Source organism: Tachypleus tridentatus, chromosome 10, assembly GCF_004210375.1.
Source record: "Tachypleus tridentatus isolate NWPU-2018 chromosome 10, ASM421037v1, whole genome shotgun sequence".
Classification (NCBI taxonomy): Eukaryota; Metazoa; Arthropoda; class Merostomata; order Xiphosura; family Limulidae; genus Tachypleus; species Tachypleus tridentatus.
In genome coordinates this window covers 5,600,773-5,618,620 of record NC_134834.1, presented here as the reverse complement: position 1 = coordinate 5,618,620, position 17,848 = coordinate 5,600,773, and the positions used below count along the sequence as shown (strand labels likewise).

The following is a 17,848-nucleotide window of genomic DNA, read 5'->3' as shown; positions in this document are numbered from 1 at the left end:
TGTCATGTACCAAAGGCTAAGATTATCTATAATTGAATAAGACTGCATTCAGACAAAAAGCTGAGTATGTTAAAAGATTATTAGTTTAACCCTAGCTACTAAAGCTGGAAGTTAGGCGACAATTCATTTATGAAAGCAAGTTGTTTAATGCCAAGTGAATTTAAGAAGTTAGTAAATTAGGCAAAGTAGTAGAAACGCTGCCCTAAGAAAGATTATTTGTGCTCGTAATTACTAATTGTAGTATTCATATCTCACTGAAAAATATCTAGAAAAGTAACAGTTTATTTTTAAAAAAAGGATTTGTTTTTAGAAAATACTGCATAGGAAAAGTGTTCAGATTGTGCCGGTAAAAACTGTAATGTCTACATATATTAAAAGTGGCATCTTTTAAACAATAGTTGTATATTTAAAAACATCAAGAAAGATACAATAAATCCTCAAGTATAATCCTATACAAAGTCATGTTATTGTTGTGAGGAGGATATTTTTGTTTCAAATATTGTTCTGTGATAAACAAATGGTTGTTGTACGTAATACAGTTATTTTTATGTGTCATTCTTGAATACCCAGAGCAAAATTTGTTATGGTATTTGTTTCTAAAGCCATTCACTAGATGGCGCTATATTATATTTATTATTATTTCGGAAGTATACATAGGTACGTTTTTACACACTACGTCCATTATCGTGAGATTAGTATAAAATATCTCACACTGTTGTTATCAACCAAATTCTTAACGAGATTTCTGGAGTTTCTAAGCGAATAAAATATTATAACAATTGGTTATTGTTATTTGTATCCAGGGGTGATATCCTTTGACAGCGGGAAAGGACTCGAACAACAGAGAACTTGGCAATACGAAATGTCAATACAGTCAAACAAATTGATTTAAAATGTATGCTGACAGTAGAAAATAATGAAAATAGCATTCCATGAGATGTTATTGTCAAGTATAGCATTCTATGAGATGTTACTGTCAAGTGAGTTTGTAATGAGAATAGCATTCCATGAGATGTTACTGTCAAGTGAATTTGTCATGAGAATAGCATTCCATGAGATGTTACCGTCAAGTGAGTTTGTAATGAGAATAGCATTCCATGAGATGTTACTGTCAAGTGAGTTTGTAATGAGAATAGCATTCCATGAGATGTTACTGTCAAGTGAGTTTGTAATGAGAATAGCATTCCATGAGATGTTACCGTCAAGTGAGTTTGTAATGAGAATAGCATTCCATGAGATGTTACCGTCAAGTGAGTTTGTAATGAGAATAGCATTCCATGAGATGTTACCGTCAAGTGAGTTTGTAATGAGAATAGCATTCCATGAGATGTTACTGTCAAGTGAGTTTGTAATGAGAATAGCATTCCATGAGATGCTACTGTCAAGTGAGTTTGTAATGAGAATAGCATTCTATGAGATGTTACTGTCAGGTATAGCATTCCATGAGATGTTACTGTCAAGTATAGCATTCCATGAGATGTTACTGTCAAGTGAGTTTGTAATGAGAATAGCATTCTATGAGATGTTACTGTCAGGTATAGCATTCCATGAGATGTTACTGTTAAGTGAGTTTGCTGCAGGTTGTACATTGAATGAAGTAATAGCTTACAGTTACAGTTAATCTGCGAATTCTCAGTCAGAATGACACTAAAAATAAGAAAGAAAAAACAACGCAGGGTGATTATTTAATGTTAAAGAGCTAGTCTTGGATTAGAATTAAAATTTTTCACAGCCGTCGTTTTTTGTTATTATTTGCTAATAGACCGCATGTACGCATTTTAAACCTAAAGAACAAATGACCGAGAAAAAGGAATACAAAACCCCTGACTGCTGTGATGGATAAATAAGACCATTCTGTTTCCTTGTCTTTCCTGGAGTAATTTTTAACTTTGATACCACATGAGCACAAGTAAATACCTCAAGAATGTTATCAATTTTAAGGTTTACAGATCACAAACCAACCTATTCAGTGACGAGACCAGTTTTAAAATCTCAGCAAAATTAATGTTCGTCTTCATGGTGCTTATCTATAGCTGTATTGCTTTAAAATACTTTAAGTGAACAGTCCTATATTTGAAGTTGTAACTTTAAAACTGTATGTAATAATACCTCATTGCTTATTCATCTACTTATTTATTATTATAATAAAACACGTAATTCTCGTGATTACTCGCACATCAGTTATCTGTTTTGTAGAAAAGAAGAATGAACTTTATTTTTCTGTGTTTCTGTGAAGTACTTTATCTCTGTTATATAAAAAATGAGATTTCTGTACAACTAAAATAGCTGTAAGCCTTTTACGTCAAGGTTGAATTGTTAATGTAAAGTAGCGCTATCCCTTGTACTTCGAAGTTGAGTTTTCTATTTTAGCATAAAGTAGCGCTAAGGTCTCTTACTTCGTAGTTGGGCTCGGCATGGCCAGGTAGTTAAGGCACTCGATTCGTAATCCGAGGGTCGAGGGTTCAAATCCATGTTGCACCAAACGTGCTCGCCCTTTTAGCTGTGGGGGCGTTGTAATGTGACGTTAAATCCCACTATTTGTTGGTAAAAGAGTAGCTCAAGAGTTTGGCGGTGGGTGGTGATGACTAGTTGCCTTCTCTCTAGTCTTATGCTGCTAAATTACGGACGGCTAGCGCAGATAATCCTTGTACAGCTTTGCGCGAAATTCAAACCTAACCAAACCAAACTTTAAGAGTTGAGATTTGTGTTAAAGTAAAGTAGCCTTAAATCTTTACTTCAATGCTGAATTTGCATTATTGTAAAACAACTCTAAGCCTTTTACTTCAAATTTGAGTTTTTGTTTTAGTGTCAATTAATATTAACCCGATTACTCAAAGTTAAATTTTCTGTAATGCTGTAAATTTGCGCTAGGCCTACCACTTCAAAGTGAATTTTCTGCATTACTGAAAAGTAGCACTAACCATATTGCTTCAAAGTTGAGTTTTCTAACTTACGTCAAAGTATCGCTAAGCCTCGTACTTTAAAGCTAAATTTTCTGTATTATTGTAAAGTAAACTACCTTTATTACTTTAAAGTTGAGTTTTTGTATTACTGTGAAGTAGCACAAATTCTGTTATAAAAAGTTAAATTTTGTATATTACTTTAAGGTGGTGCTTTTCCTATTATTAGTTTTACTTACTACTTTGAATTCTGAAATGCATTTTAAACGTGTACATTTTAATTGATACGTAAACATATCTAAATTTATGGAACTAATTCGTTTGACTTTAAAGGTAGAATTTTCTATGGTGAAGAGTTGACAATTTTTTCTTTTATTAGCTTCGTATCAAGAATAGTTTAGTTTTGAAATTATAACATTTAGTTTTAATTTAAGAAAATGAATGTTAAAATTGGCTTAGTTCTAAATGAATAGTTTTTTATTCTAATTACAAAATTTAAAAGTTGCTGTAGTTTACGAGTTATTAGTACTCGTGAATTAAGGTTGTTTTATTTTAATAGCAAGTTGTAAGACAGCAGTAAGTCTACACACTTGTAACGCTACAATCCAGCGTTCGAATCTCTGTACCTAATACGTTTTACTTCATTTCTTAATGAGAACTGTTTTCTTTAATTGCAAGCAGGTGAAACACTGTTTCGCAAGGGGGTAAACAGGACGTCACCCCACCACTAGAAAAAATTGAGTAATTTTTACCTTTATGAAAGGAATAGTTCTTGCTGCTCCAAAACCATCCTTCGATTGAACAGCGGTAAGTCTATGGAATGATAACACCAAAATTCATGGTTCGATTTCCCGCGAGGAGGCACAGCAGATATCCTACTGTGGCTTTTTTCTAAACATACATAGACGAAACTAGAAACATAGTTCTTAACTCTATACGATTAAATGGATGCTGCTTCTAAAAATGTAAGTACGTAGGTTTTACCTCTGTAGGATGAGTCGCGTATTGTTTCTCCCAAAAGAGACCATGTTTTTTCGAGGATGAATATTGATTGTTTCTCAAAAAATAAATACATTGATCTTACTTCTGTAAACTGAACAAGATGTGTTTGATCAAAGACAGATTCATTATTTTTAGTACTGTAGTATTAAGTGGATGTTGTTTTCAAAATGAAAATATACATCATTCTTAGCTCTCTAGGATGAAATATATTTTGTTTTTATCGATTTAAATTTATTCTCTGTAATGAACTAATTCTTGCTGCTTCCTCCAAGCCTCATCCATTGTTCTTACTTTTATAGGATGAACTGAATTCTGCCTCCCAAAAACCAGATCCGTTGTTTCTGGATTAATTGGATGCCCACCACAAAATCAGATCCATTGTTTTTACCTCTGTAAGATGAATGTTGTTCCCCCAAAAGAGATGCGTTATTGCTGGATTGAGTCGAATTTTACTTACGAGATATACTTACTTTCCTAAGACTAAATGGATTGTTTGTAACGTTGCTTATGAAACATTTTGTAATATTACTTATGAAACATTTTGTAATATTACTTTATGAAACATCTTGTAACGTTGTTTTATGAAACATTTTGTATATCAAGAGTAATTCAGTGTTTGTTTCTTGTTGACCATGTCGGGAGGTCAACACTTCTTATAAAGTTATAACGCTAGAAATAGAACTTCAACTCAGACGTGAATATAGCACGTGCAACAGAATCTGTTCTTCCCTTAAAAAAACATCAAACGTATGTTTTTCCTTGATGGTGTTGGTGGTAACTTTAATTTCTTACAACGCTAAAACTCCAGAGCTTAATTTTTCAAGGTAAACTGAGCTTACGTAGAGGGCCTTGTTGAGAGCATTTTACCATTTATATTATAAACTCAGTATTAAAATTTTTGCCCGGCATGGCCAGGTGGTTAAGGCTCTCGACTCGTAATCTGAGGGTCAAGGGTTCAAATACATGTTGCACCAAACATGCTCGCCCTTTCAGCCGTGGGGGCGTTATAATGTGATGGTCAATCAACTATTCGTTGGTAAAATAGTAGCCCTTGGGCTATAGGTTGGCGATAGGTGGTGATAGCTAGTTGCTTTCCATCTATTCTTACGCTGCTAAATTATGGACGACTAGCGCAGATAGTTCTTGTGTAGCTTTGCACGAAATTCAAAACAAAGTTGTTGTTTTTTGTAAACTATGATTATATTTTAGCTTTTGTCAACAGATGGCAGCACAAACAAAGATTATTTTACTTTTTCCAAAGTTTTAACGCCACTTTCATATTGTATGTACAATAATTGTGCTTATTTAGAGACTTTTAATGACTTGAGACAAAAAAATGAATCATTATTTTACAATAGGTAGCAAAACGTCTCCAAGTGAATTTAATTATTTTAAATTATTTGAAATCTACATCAATATTTATTGTTGTTTGACGGTGCAGTGAATTACCATATAAGAAGGTGACACCTTTGTTTGTTTTAGAGCAATACCACATATGCTGTGTTTACCGCGAGGAATTGAAGCCCGGATTTCAATGTTATAAATCACTTACCACAGTCCTATCGGGGGGCAGATGCTAACTTTTGTTTGATTTGTTCATAATTTTATTTCTAGTGGAATGTTTCAGTTGCTCTGGCTGTTTTTATCACAACATCTACTACCTTATTATTGAACTTAGTGTAACTTTCATCGATGCCAATGTTTTCAGATCACAATGAGAAGTCAGCAGTTTGTTGGAGATCGTGTAATAAACTACTCGGCAGTTATTATTTCAAATGGCACGTTTAAAAACCATTTGTTTATCCAAAATTCATTTTTAGTTCAATAAAAATTAAATTTTAAGTGCCATATGTGATTCATGCTTTATACTCACAAAAAACAAATCTTAGAGAAAGCTATATAAATCACTAATTTGAAATTTGAGATCATTTATTAATTTTCAAAATATACAATGCACATAACATATAATTAAAAGACCATATAGAGGTTTACAATTTTTTAAGGTTTGTAATACTTCAAATATTAGTTTCATGAGGTGAGAAAATTTGCTTCGTTTTAAGTTTATTGTATTTGTGCAATATCATTTTTGACACCTTCTTTATTAAATTAGGGTCATAAAATATTTCTGTCTTTCATGTTGTTTCTGCTTCTTGTTCTCTGCAGTCTCGTTTAACATTCTTGTTTGTCAGATTTTTATCATAATTAATTTGTCATCTTGAATATAAGTATTGCCATATTTTGAAGTGTATTATGGTGTTTTAATACTTTATAACTCATAGAAAGGTCTTATCTCATGTAATGGAGTTTGTATGGGCTTGTTACGTTATCCTCTATAACTGAGGTTATGCAGACTTGGTATCTACCAAAAATAACTGAGGTTGTATAGGTTTGCTGTCTAACTATAAAAAGTTGGTATATGTAGATTTGATATCTTATCCTATGTATCACAGTTTATGTAAGTTTGATATATTATCCTATATAACAGTTTTTGTAGGTTTGATATCCTATATAACACTGTTTATGCAGGCTTCATATCTTGTGCTAACGAACAAATTTTATTCAGGTTTGGCATCTTGCCCTATGTAACACAGTTTATGTAGGTTTGATATCCTCTGTATCAGAGCTTACGTAGGTTTGATATCCTATATAACACAGTTTATGCAAGCTTACACATCTTATGCTATATGACAAAGTTTATGTAAGTTTGTTATATTATGCTACATAACAAAGTTTGTGTCGGTTTATTATATTATGCTATATAACAAAGTTTATGTAGGTTTCGTATCTTGTCATATATAACATAATTTATGTAGCATTGATATATTATCCAATATAACACATTGTATTTAGGTTCGATATTTTATCTTATATATCAGAACAGGTTTGATATCTCCTATATAAAACGGTTTATGCAAGTTTGATATGTCATATATTAGGATTGATATTTTATGTATCAGATCTTCGGCAGGTCTGAATATCTTGTTGGAATTTTTAAAAAATTAAGTTCTGTTTAGTTTTTAAAGCAATATCAGTTTTATTCATAAATTTCTTTGTTATTACTAAACATTATATGAAATACAAAACAAACTAGTTTGGACATTACTCACTCTTCCAAACAGCATTCACAAGCTTTTTCGAAAAATAATATTCTATTTAGCAAGAAAATGTAAGTGTTCATTAACGTTGTAAATCACATCACCAAAGACGGGTAATGATGCTCTTTCTTGTGCCGTCACGCAGCCTAGTTCAAGTGCTTGAAGCAGAACCAATGAAACGCCGCTCTACTCATCGCTTATGGAATTGGATTAATGGTTAATGCCTGTAGCGAAAGGATGGGAGAGAAAAATACAATCGTTATCCCTAAGGTTTTTGAAGCTATGGTATAACATCCGCTGTGAACGATCGATTTCTGAACTAACGTTAGCTCGTCACAGGAAACGCTGGTTGTCCACGAAGTTAAAAGATAAACCTCCTTCTGCTAGATATCGTTATGATAGGCCATAAAACACAGGCTCCTGACTGTCACTTGGCCTCTAAAGAGCTCAGAGAACGTGAAAAGGCTTTCGGACGAAGGCGAAATCTAAATCCGGAGCTGTGAATGGCGACGGCTGACGAAGCTGTACGCGACCGTAGCGGGGACAAAGAAGGGGTCAAGAGATCTCCATTATATCACTCTATCACAGTCATTAGTCGCCGGATTAGACAGTATCGACCACTGAGGGCCTTTGTCAGCTTGTTTAACGCGCCCGAAAAGTGGCCGATTTGGCTGCGGTTTGCTTCCACAGCGAGATCTCTTGACAATTCATCATGTGAATCCTTACACAAAATGTGGTTGCGAACCTCTTCTAAAAGCGGAGGACAAATCTGTAGAAATCTACTGAAATCTCGATGCCAAGAAGAAAGCGAAATTGGCTCATCTTGTGTTGGAAGCATCTAGTCGTCTTATTTCGTAGCCCTGAGCTGTTAAATGTTGTGGGAGGGGCTTTAAGAGGACTGGTAGGGAGGGTATGTAAGGCAAGGTGAGAGACAGAAATACTAGGTTTTCGTAGCGAAAAAAAGAACATTCTTTCTATCACGATATTAAAAAAAAAGAAATAACTTATTTTGTATCAAGATTGTTGAAAAACAAGAAATAAATGATTTAGAGAATAATAGTATTGTTCTAACAATAACAATATTTTACTCTAACTCAGGATAATCGTGTTATTAGAAAGAGAAATAACTTATTTTCTGTCGTTATTTTAATAAATTTTAAAATTACGAATGTTTGGATTGAGAAAAACAGTATATTATATGATATTGGTTTATTTAATCTGGAGAGAACTTTATGCGCAAGTTCTCGGTGGGATCCCAGTACATTTACAATCCTATAATAATAAAATACGGGATTCAATCCACGCGAAACACACAACGGATAACCCAACGTGGCTATGTTATGAAAACCAAATTTATATGCAAATTATTTGTTTTTGTTTGTTTCTGAATTTCGCACTTAGCTACTCGAGGGCTATCTGTGCTAGCCATCCCTAATTTAGTATTATAAGTAAGACTAGAGGGAAGGCAGCTAGTCATCACCACCCACCGCCAACTCTTGGGCTACTCTTTTACCAACGAATAGTGGGATTAACCGTCACATTATAACCCCCCCCACGGCTGAAAGGGCGAGCATGTTTGGCGGGGATGCGAACCCGCGACCCTCAGATTACGAGTCGCACGCCTCAACACGCTTGGCCATGCCGGGTCATTATAGCTCTCCAGGTATCGAACTTCTATGTTTTCTTTTTAAAAGAGTGAACAGAGGAAAGATAGAAACAGTTGTCAGAAATGATTTCTAAAACTTATAATTTGGTGTTGCTTAGAGACATTATTACGTTTACTTTGGATCTATAGATTAGTATCTTGGTTTGCTGAATAGTAAGCAACACCGAACCTGTTATAAGAAGAATACACAGGTATTTTTGTATAAGAATGTTTGTATATTAATATAATAAGACATAGGTGACTTTTTATGAAAATGTTTGTATATCACTAGAAGAAGACACATGTGTTTTTGTTTTTGTATAATAATGTTTGCATACTGATAGAAGAAGATATAGGTGATTTTCTCTCAGAATGTTTCTATATTACTAGAATAATACACAGGTATATTTATATCAGAATGTTCCTACATTACCAGAAGAAGATAGAGGTGACTGTAACATATTGTTTTTATATAACTAGACGAAGGTATATATATATATATAATTGACTTTGTATCAGAATGTTTGTATATTGCTAGATAAAGATATAGGTGACTATATCAGAATGTTTGTACATTGGAAGAAGAAGGTATTGATGACTTTGAATAAAATGTTTTTATATTACTAGAAGACGATATAGGTGACTTTGGATCAGAATGTTTGTATATAGTTAAACGAAAATATAGGGGACTTCTTATAAGAATGTTTACAGACTACCTGAAGAAAGTATAAGTTAATTTTTATTCGAAAGTTTCTTTATTGGTACCAGAAGTTATAGGTGACATTGTATGATAATGTATGTATATTCTTAGAAGAAGATATAAGTGACTGCATCAGAATGTTCCTATATTAATAGAAGAAGAGAGAGGTGACTGTATCACACTATTTCTATATAGCTAGAAAAATATATTGTTGGGTTTCTATAAAAATGCGTTTATATTACTAGAAAAAGATTTAGGTAATTTTGGATGAGAAAGTTTGTATATAGCTAGAAAAAGATATAGATGACTTTGTAATAGAATGTTTGTATATTCCTAGAAGATATAGGTGACTGTAATAGAATGTTTGTATATTCCTAGAAGATATATGTGACTTTGTATCAGAATGTTTGTATATTGCTAGAAAAGATATAGGTGACTTTGTAATAGAATGTTTGTATATTCCTAGAAGATATATGTGACTTTCTATCAGAATGTTTGTATATTGCTTGAAAAAGATATAGGTGACTTTGTATCAGAATGTTTGTATATTGCTAGAAAAGATATAGGTGACTTTGTATCAGAATGTTTGTATATTGCTAGAAAAAGATATAGGTGATTTTGTAATAGAATGTTTGTATATTGCTAGAAAAGATACAGGTGACTTTGTATCAGAATGTTTGTATATTGCTAGAAAAGATATAGGTGAATTTGTATCAGAATGTTTGTATATTGCTAGAAAAAGATATAGGTGACAGTATCGGAATGTTTGTATATTGCTATGAGGAGATATATGTGACTTTCTATCCGGATGTTCTCATACTGCTACCAGACATTATAGGTGGCATTGTATAAGAATGTATGTATATTTCTAGAAGAAGATATAGGTGACAGTATCGGAATGTTTGTATATTGCTATGAGGAGATATATGTGACTTTCTATCCGGATGTTCTCATACTGCTACCAGACATTATAGGTGGCATTGTATAAGAATGTATGTATATTTCTAGAAGAAGATATAGGTGACAGTATCGGAATGTTTGTACATTGCTATGAGGAGATACATGTGAATTTCTATCCGGATGTTCTCATACTGCTACCAGACATTATAGGTGGCATTGTATAAGAATGTATGTATATTTCTAGAAGAAGATATAGGTGACAGTATCGGAATGTTTGTACATTGCTATGAGGAGATACATGTGAATTTCTATCCGGATGTTCTCATACTGCTACCAGACATTATAGGTGGCATTGTATAAGAATGTATGTATATTTCTAGAAGAAGATATAGGTGACAGTATCGGAATGTTTGTATATTGCTATGAGGAGATATATGTGACTTTCTATCCGGATGTTCTCATACTGCTACCAGACATTATAGGTGAAATTGTATAAGAATGTATGTATATTTCTAGAAGAAGATATAGGTGACAGTATCGGAATGTTTGTACATTGCTATGAGGAGATACATGTGAATTTCTATCCGGATGTTCTCATACTGCTACCAGACATTATAGGTGGCATTGTATAAGAATGTATGTATATTTCTAGAAGAAGATATAGGTGACAGTATCGGAATGTTTGTACATTGCTATGAGGAGATACATGTGAATTTCTATCCGGATGTTCTCATACTGCTACCAGACATTATAGGTGACATTGTATAAGAATGTATGTATATTTCTAGAAGAAGATATAGGTGACAGTATCGGAATGTTTGTATATTGCTATGAGGAGATATATGTGACTTTCTATCCGGATGTTCTCATACTGCTACCAGACATTATAGGTGACATTGTATAAGAATGTATGTATATTTCTAGAAGAAGATATAGGTGACAGTATCGGAATGTTTGTACATTGCTGTGAGGAGATATATGTGACTTTTTATCCGGATGTTCTCACACTGCTACCAGACATTATAGGTGGCATTGTATAAGAATGTATGTATATTTCTAGAAGAAGATATAGGTGAATGTGTTAGACTCTTTGTATTTAGTTAAAAAAAATATTGTTGACTTTGTATAAAAATTATTTTATATTACTACACGAAGTTATAATTGACTTTTAATGAGAATGTTTGTATATTGCTAAAAGAAAATATTGGTGACTTTGTATCCGAATGTTTATATAATACTTGAAGAAGTTATAGGTGAACTTGTATCGTAATATTTGGGTATTACTACAAGAAGATATATGTGACTTTGTATTAGAATGTTTTTATATATTGGTAAAAGAAGAGATAGATCGTTTTGTGTCAGAATAGCAATATGGACAAAATAGATAATTTTGTGTCAGAATAGCAATATACCTCAGGAAAAGATGTAGGTCATTTTGAATCACAATAGTAACTGACGGTTAAAAGAAAATGTAGGTCATTTTGAATCACAATAGTAACTGACGGTTAAAAGAAAATGTAGGTCATTTTGTATCAAGAATAGTAATACAATTCTAGAAGATGAAATAGATAATCTTGTATCAGAGTAGTAATAAGGAAAAAGTAGGTCATTTTGTATCAGAATAGTAATAAACTCTTATAAAAAGATGTAGGTCATTTTGAATCACAATAGTAATTTACGGTTAGAAGAAAATGTAGGTCATTTTGAATCACAATAGTAACTGACGGTAAGAAGAAAATGTAGGTCATTTTGTATCAGATCATCACCACCCACCGCCAACTCTTAGGCTACTCTTTTACCAACGAATAATGGGATTGACCGTTACATTATAACGCCCCTGCGGCTGAAAGGGCGAGCATGTTTGGTGCGACTGGGATTCGAACCGGCAACCCTCAGATTACGAGTCGAACGTCTTAACCCACCTGGCCATGCTGGACCTAGTAAGAATAGTAATATACTCTAATAAAAAGATAAAAGTCATTTTGTATCACAATAGTAATTTACTATTAGAAGAAAACGTAGGTCTTTTTGTGAGGGAAAGTGCTTTACTGTTGGAAGACAATGTAGGTCACTGTGAATAAATATAGTAATATACTGTTAATACAAGAGATAGGTCATTTTGTATCAGAATAGTAATATACTGTTAATATAAGAGATAGGTCATCTTGTATCAGAATAGTAATATACTGTTAATATAAGAGATAGGTCATCTTGTATCAGAATAGTAATATACTGTTAATATAAGAGATAGGTCATCTTGTATCAGAATAGTAATATACTGTTAATATAAGAGATAGGTCATCTTGTATCAGAATAGTAATATACAGTTAATATAAGAGATAGGTCATCTTGTATCAGAATAGTAAGATACTGTTAATATAAGAGATAGGTCATCTTGTATCAGAAGAGTAATATACTGTTAATATAAGAGATAGGTCATCTTGTATCAGAATAGTAATATACTCTTATAATAAGATAGAGGTGAATTTGTATTACAATAGTAATTCACTGTTAGAAGAAGAGATAGATTATTTTGTATCAGAATAGTAATATACTCTCAAAAGAAGAGACAGGTTATTTTGTATCAGAATAGTAATATACTCTTATAATAAGATAGAGGTGAATTTGTATTACAATAGTAATTCACTGTTAAAAGAGAGATAGATTATTTTGAATGAGAATAATAATATACTCATAGAAGAAGAGATAGTTCATTTTGTATCGCAATAGTAATTTAGTGTTATTAGAAAATGTAGGTCATTTTGTATCAAGAATTGTAATACAATGTTAGAAAACAAAATAGGAGATTTTGTATCAAAATGGTAATGCACTCTTAAAAATACAGGCCAGTTTTAATCACAATATTGGTTTACTGTTAGAAGAAAATATAGGTCGGCTTATAAAAGAATAGAAATGTAATGTTAGAAAAAGAGAGAGATCATATTGTACCAGAAAAGCAATATACTCTTATAAAAATATACAGGCCATTTTGTATCACATTAGTAAATTACTGTTAAGAGATGTAGGTAATTTTGTATGAAAATAGCAATGAAAAGAAATAGTTATTTTGTATCGTGATAGCAATTTACTGGTGGAAGAAAATGTAGGTCATTTTGTATCAGAATAGTAATATACTTTCAAAAGAAAATGTAGGTCATTTTGTATCAGAATAGTAATATACTTTCAAAAGAAAATGTAGGTCATTTTGTATCAGAATAGTAATATACTTTCAAAAGAAAATGTAGGTCATTTTGTATCAGAATAGTAATACACTCTCAAAAGAAGAGATAGGTCATTTTGTATCAGAATAGTAATATACTCTCAAAAGAAGAGATAAGTTATTTTGTATCAGAATAGTAATATACTCTCAAAAGAAGAGATAGGTCATTTTGTATCAGAATAGTAATATACTCTCAAAAGAAGAGATAAGTTATTTTGTATCAGAATAGTAATATACTCTCAAAAGAAGAGATAGGTCATTTTGTATCAGAATAGTAATATACTCTCAAAAGAAGAGATAGGTTATTTTGTATCAGAATAGTAATATACTCACAAAAGAAGAGATAGGTTATTTTGTATCAGAATAGTAATATACTCTCAAAAGAAGAGATAGGTTATTTTGTATCAGAATAGTAATATACTCTCAAAAGAAGAGATAGGTTATTTTGTATCAGAATAGTAATATACTCTCAAAAGAAGAGATAGGTTATTTTGTATCAGGATATTAATATACTCTCAAAAGAAGAGATAGGTCATTTTGTATCAGAATAGTAATATACTCTCAAAAGAAGAGATAGGTTATTTTGTATCAGAGTAACACTTGACTGTTAGAAGGAAATGTAGGCCATTTTGTATCACAACAGTGATTTACTGTTAGAGGAAAATGTAGATTATTTTATATTAGCTTAGTAATACAGTGTCAAAAGACGAAATAGGACATTTTGTATCAGAATAGTAATATACTGTTAGAAGAAAATGTAGGTTGTTTTATATCAGAATAGTAAAATACTGTGAGAAGAAGAGATAAATCATTTTGTATGAGAATAGTAATATGCTCTGAGAAGAAGAGATAGGTCATTTTGTATCAGAATAGTAATATACTGTGAGAAGAAAATATAGATCATTTTGTGTCAGAATGGTAATAAGGAAGAAATAGGTAAGTTTGTGTCAGAATAATAATATACTTTGAAATAATGATGCACGTTGTTTTTAATGATAATAGTAATAAAGAAGAAGTAGGTCATTTTGTATTACAATAGAAATTTAGGATTAGAAGGAAATGCAGGTCATTTTGTATGAAGAATATGTGATTTTGTGTTAGAAAAGTAGTATACTCTTATAAAAAGATATAGTTTATGTTGTGTCAATAATAGTAATAGAATGTTAGAGGACGAAATAGGTTATTTTAGGTGAGAATAGTAATATACTCTTATAAAATGATATAGGCTATTTTGTACAACAATAGTAATACACTGTTGAGAGAAGATATAGGTGGTTTTGTATCAGAATAGTAATACACCCTTATTAAAAGATGTATGTCATTTTGTATCACATTAGTGATTTAGAGTAAAGAAAGTGTAGATCACTTTCTACCAGAGTCGTAATAAGGAAGAAATAGTTCAGTTTGCATCGGAATAGTAATACAGGGCGTCCCAAAATAACGTTTACACCCTTTGACTGTGTATAGCTAATAAACCGTTTCTTTTGTTTCAGATTTGACTTGTGTCCAAGGATGGCGGATAATCAGCTTACAATCGAGCACAAAATATTCATTCTCAAAACTTTTTGGAAAGTCGAAAACAAAGCTGAAGTGCAAAGACGTTTTACTAGAAAGTTCCATATGGATGCGCCATCTCGCCCCAGCATTTCACGCATCATCGCCAAGTTTGATGAACACGGAACTCTCCACAATATGAGAAAGTGTCGCTCCGGTCGAAAAAGATCATCAACAAGCCCAACAAGAAAGCAAGAGGTCATTGATAATGTTCTGAGTTCTCCAGGAAAATCAGTGCGCCAACTGTCTCGTGAAACAGGTATCCCTAAATCCAGCGTTCATCGCATTTTGAAGCGTTCCCAATTCAAAAGTTTCATCCCATTGCTTGTTCACGCTCTGAATGAAGATGACCCTGATCGAAGGTTTGAGTCCTGTGAATGGTATCTTGCTAGATGTGCAGGCAATGATGAATTTCCACTCAAAATTGTTTGGAGTGACGAAGCAACGTTTAAGCTGAATGGCTCAATAAATCGACACAACTGCACCTACTGGGCAACAGAAAATCCACATGTTACAGAGGAACATCACTTGAATTTGTCTGGAGTGACTGTGTGGTGTGGTCTGTCCGCTAGGGGACTCATCGGACCATTCTTTTTCCAAGACACCATAACAGGATTGAATTATCTCAACATGCTACAAGAGTTTGCCATGCCACGTATCCAAGAACAATTTGGAGAAGAAGAGTGTTTCTTCCAGCAGGATGGTACTCCTCCCCACTTCCATCGCGACGTGAGAGCTTATCTGGATGCATCTATGCCAGACAGATGGATTGGACGAAGAGGAGGTGTAGAATTTCCTGCTAGATCACCAGATTTGACACCCATGGATTTCTTTTTGTGGGGGTTTCTGAAAGACAAAGTTTACAGCACAAAAAGGGCAACAATTGACGAATTGAGAGTTGCAATTGAAGAACAATGTGCTTTAATACCAGATGAGATGGTGTTTGATGTGTGCACTTCAATTTCTTCCCGTTATGAGATGTGTCTGGAGCAGAACGGATTTCAGTTTGAACACCTGAAGTGAAGCAAGCAAATTGTGACATTTTACAATTTCAACCAAAGAGAGTTTTCCTTGGGAAGAATTTTATTTGTTATTTTTTCTTATTTCAGTATTAAATCTTTAAATAAATCCTTTGGTTATCATATGTATCTTATTTCGTTGTTAAAATCAATAAACAAGGCAAGATCCAAAGAGTGTAAGCGTTATTTTGGGACAACCTGTATATTCTTAGAAAAAGATGTACACTATTTTGTAATAATAATAAGAAACAACTGGTTATTTTGTATTAAAATAGTATTTTACTGTTATAAAAAGATATGTCATTTTGTACCACAATAGCTGTTTACTGTTAGAAGAAAATGTAAGTTGTTTTGTACCAGAATAGTATGAAAATAAAATCACTGGTATTAGTGGAAGAAGTAAATAGAGCTGTTTAATTAGTACAATGTGAAGATAAAATCACTGGTATTAGTGGAAGAAGTAGGTAGAGCTGTTTAATTAGTACAATGTGAAGATAAAATCACTGGTATTAGTGGAAGAAGTAAATAGAGCTGTTTAATTAGTACAATGTGAAGATAAAATCACTGGTATTAGTGGAAGAAGTAGGTAGAGCTGTTTAATTAGTACAATGTGAAAATAAAATCACTGGTATTAGTGGAAGAAATAGGTAGAGCTGTTTAATTAGTACAATGTGAAGATAAAATCACTGGTATTAGTGGAAGAAGTAAATAGAGCTGTTTAATTAGTACAATGTGAAGATAAAATCACTGGTATTAGTGGAAGAAGTAGGTAGAGCTGTTTAATTAGTACAATGTGAAGATAAAATCACTGGTATTAGTGGAAGAAGTAAATAGAGCTGTTTAATTAGTACAATGTGAAGATAAAATCACTGGTATTAGTGGAAGAAGTAGGTAGAGCTGTTTAATTAGTACAATATGAAGATAAAATCACTGGTATTAGTGGAACAAGTAGGTAGAGCTATTTAATTAGTACAATGTGAAAATAAAATTACTGGTATTAGTAGAAGAAGTAAATAGAGCTGTTTAATTAGTACAATGTGAAGATAAAATCACTGGTATTAGTGGAACAAGTAGGTAGAGCTGTTTAATTAGTACAATGTGAAGATAAAATCACTGGTATTAGTGGAAGAAGTAGGTAGAGCTGTTTAATTAATAAAATATGAAAATAAAATCAGTGGTATTAGTGGAAGAAGTAGGTAGAGCTGTTTAATTAATAAAATATGAAAATAAAATCAGTGGTATTATTGGCACAAGTAGATAAAATAGTTTTTATTAGTAGAATATGAATATAACAAAATCACTGGTATTAGTGGAACAAGTAGATAGAGCTGGTTAATTAGTTCAATATGAAGATAACATCAGTGGTATTAATGGAAAAATTAGATTAAACTGTTTTGCTAATTTAATTTGCAGATAAAATCACTGATATTAGTGGACCAAGTTGATAAACCATTTTTAATAGTATAATATGGAAAAAAATCATTGTTATTAGTGTAACAAGTAGATAAAAATATATATGTAAAAACGGCTCGTTTGGGTTGAGAAAATTTTTTACGTAGAAGAGTGAACAACGTTTCGACCTTCTTCAGTCATCGTCAGGTTCACAAAAAGATAAAGCTGTACAATGTGAATATAACATTATCACTTGTATTGGTGGAACAAGTAGATACAACTTTTTTATTCGTCAAATATGAATATAAAATCACTAGTAGTAGTGGAATAAGTAGATATGACTGTTGTATTAGTACAAGATGAAGATGAAGTCACTGGTATTAATGGAATAAGTAGATAAAACTGTGCGTATTGTTATAAT

At 32.4% G+C, this 17,848-nt stretch overlaps 1 protein-coding gene across 2 annotated transcripts; it reads left to right on the top strand.

Moving 5' to 3' along the window:
• The first annotated feature begins 7,210 nt into the window (after positions 1–7,210).
• LOC143228684 (uncharacterized) lies at positions 7,211–16,573 on the top strand. Of its 2 annotated transcripts, none has more exons than XM_076459945.1 (2): positions 7,211–7,921; positions 14,956–16,573. In XM_076459945.1, exons 1-2 carry the CDS (start codon positions 7,791–7,793, stop codon positions 16,037–16,039), a joined length of 1,215 nt encoding a protein of 404 aa, XP_076316060.1. In that variant the 5' UTR covers positions 7,211–7,790; the 3' UTR covers positions 16,040–16,573. The 2 variants fall into 2 exon arrangements, with proteins under 2 accessions (XP_076316060.1, XP_076316061.1); XM_076459946.1 differs by lacking the exon at positions 7,211–7,921 and adding an exon at positions 7,980–8,854.
• Positions 16,574–17,848: the final 1,275 nt, after the last annotated feature.

Bases quoted from the DNA above. Each gene is read 5' to 3' on its own strand.
- LOC143228684 (XM_076459945.1), top strand. From the start codon at position 7,791: ATGCCAAGAAGAAAGCGAAATTGGCTCATCTTGTGTTGGAAGCATCTA. The intron at 7,922-14,955 runs GTGAGAGACAGA...CTTTTGTTTCAG, and splicing joins GGGAGGGTATGTAAGGCAAG to ATTTGACTTGTGTCCAAGGA.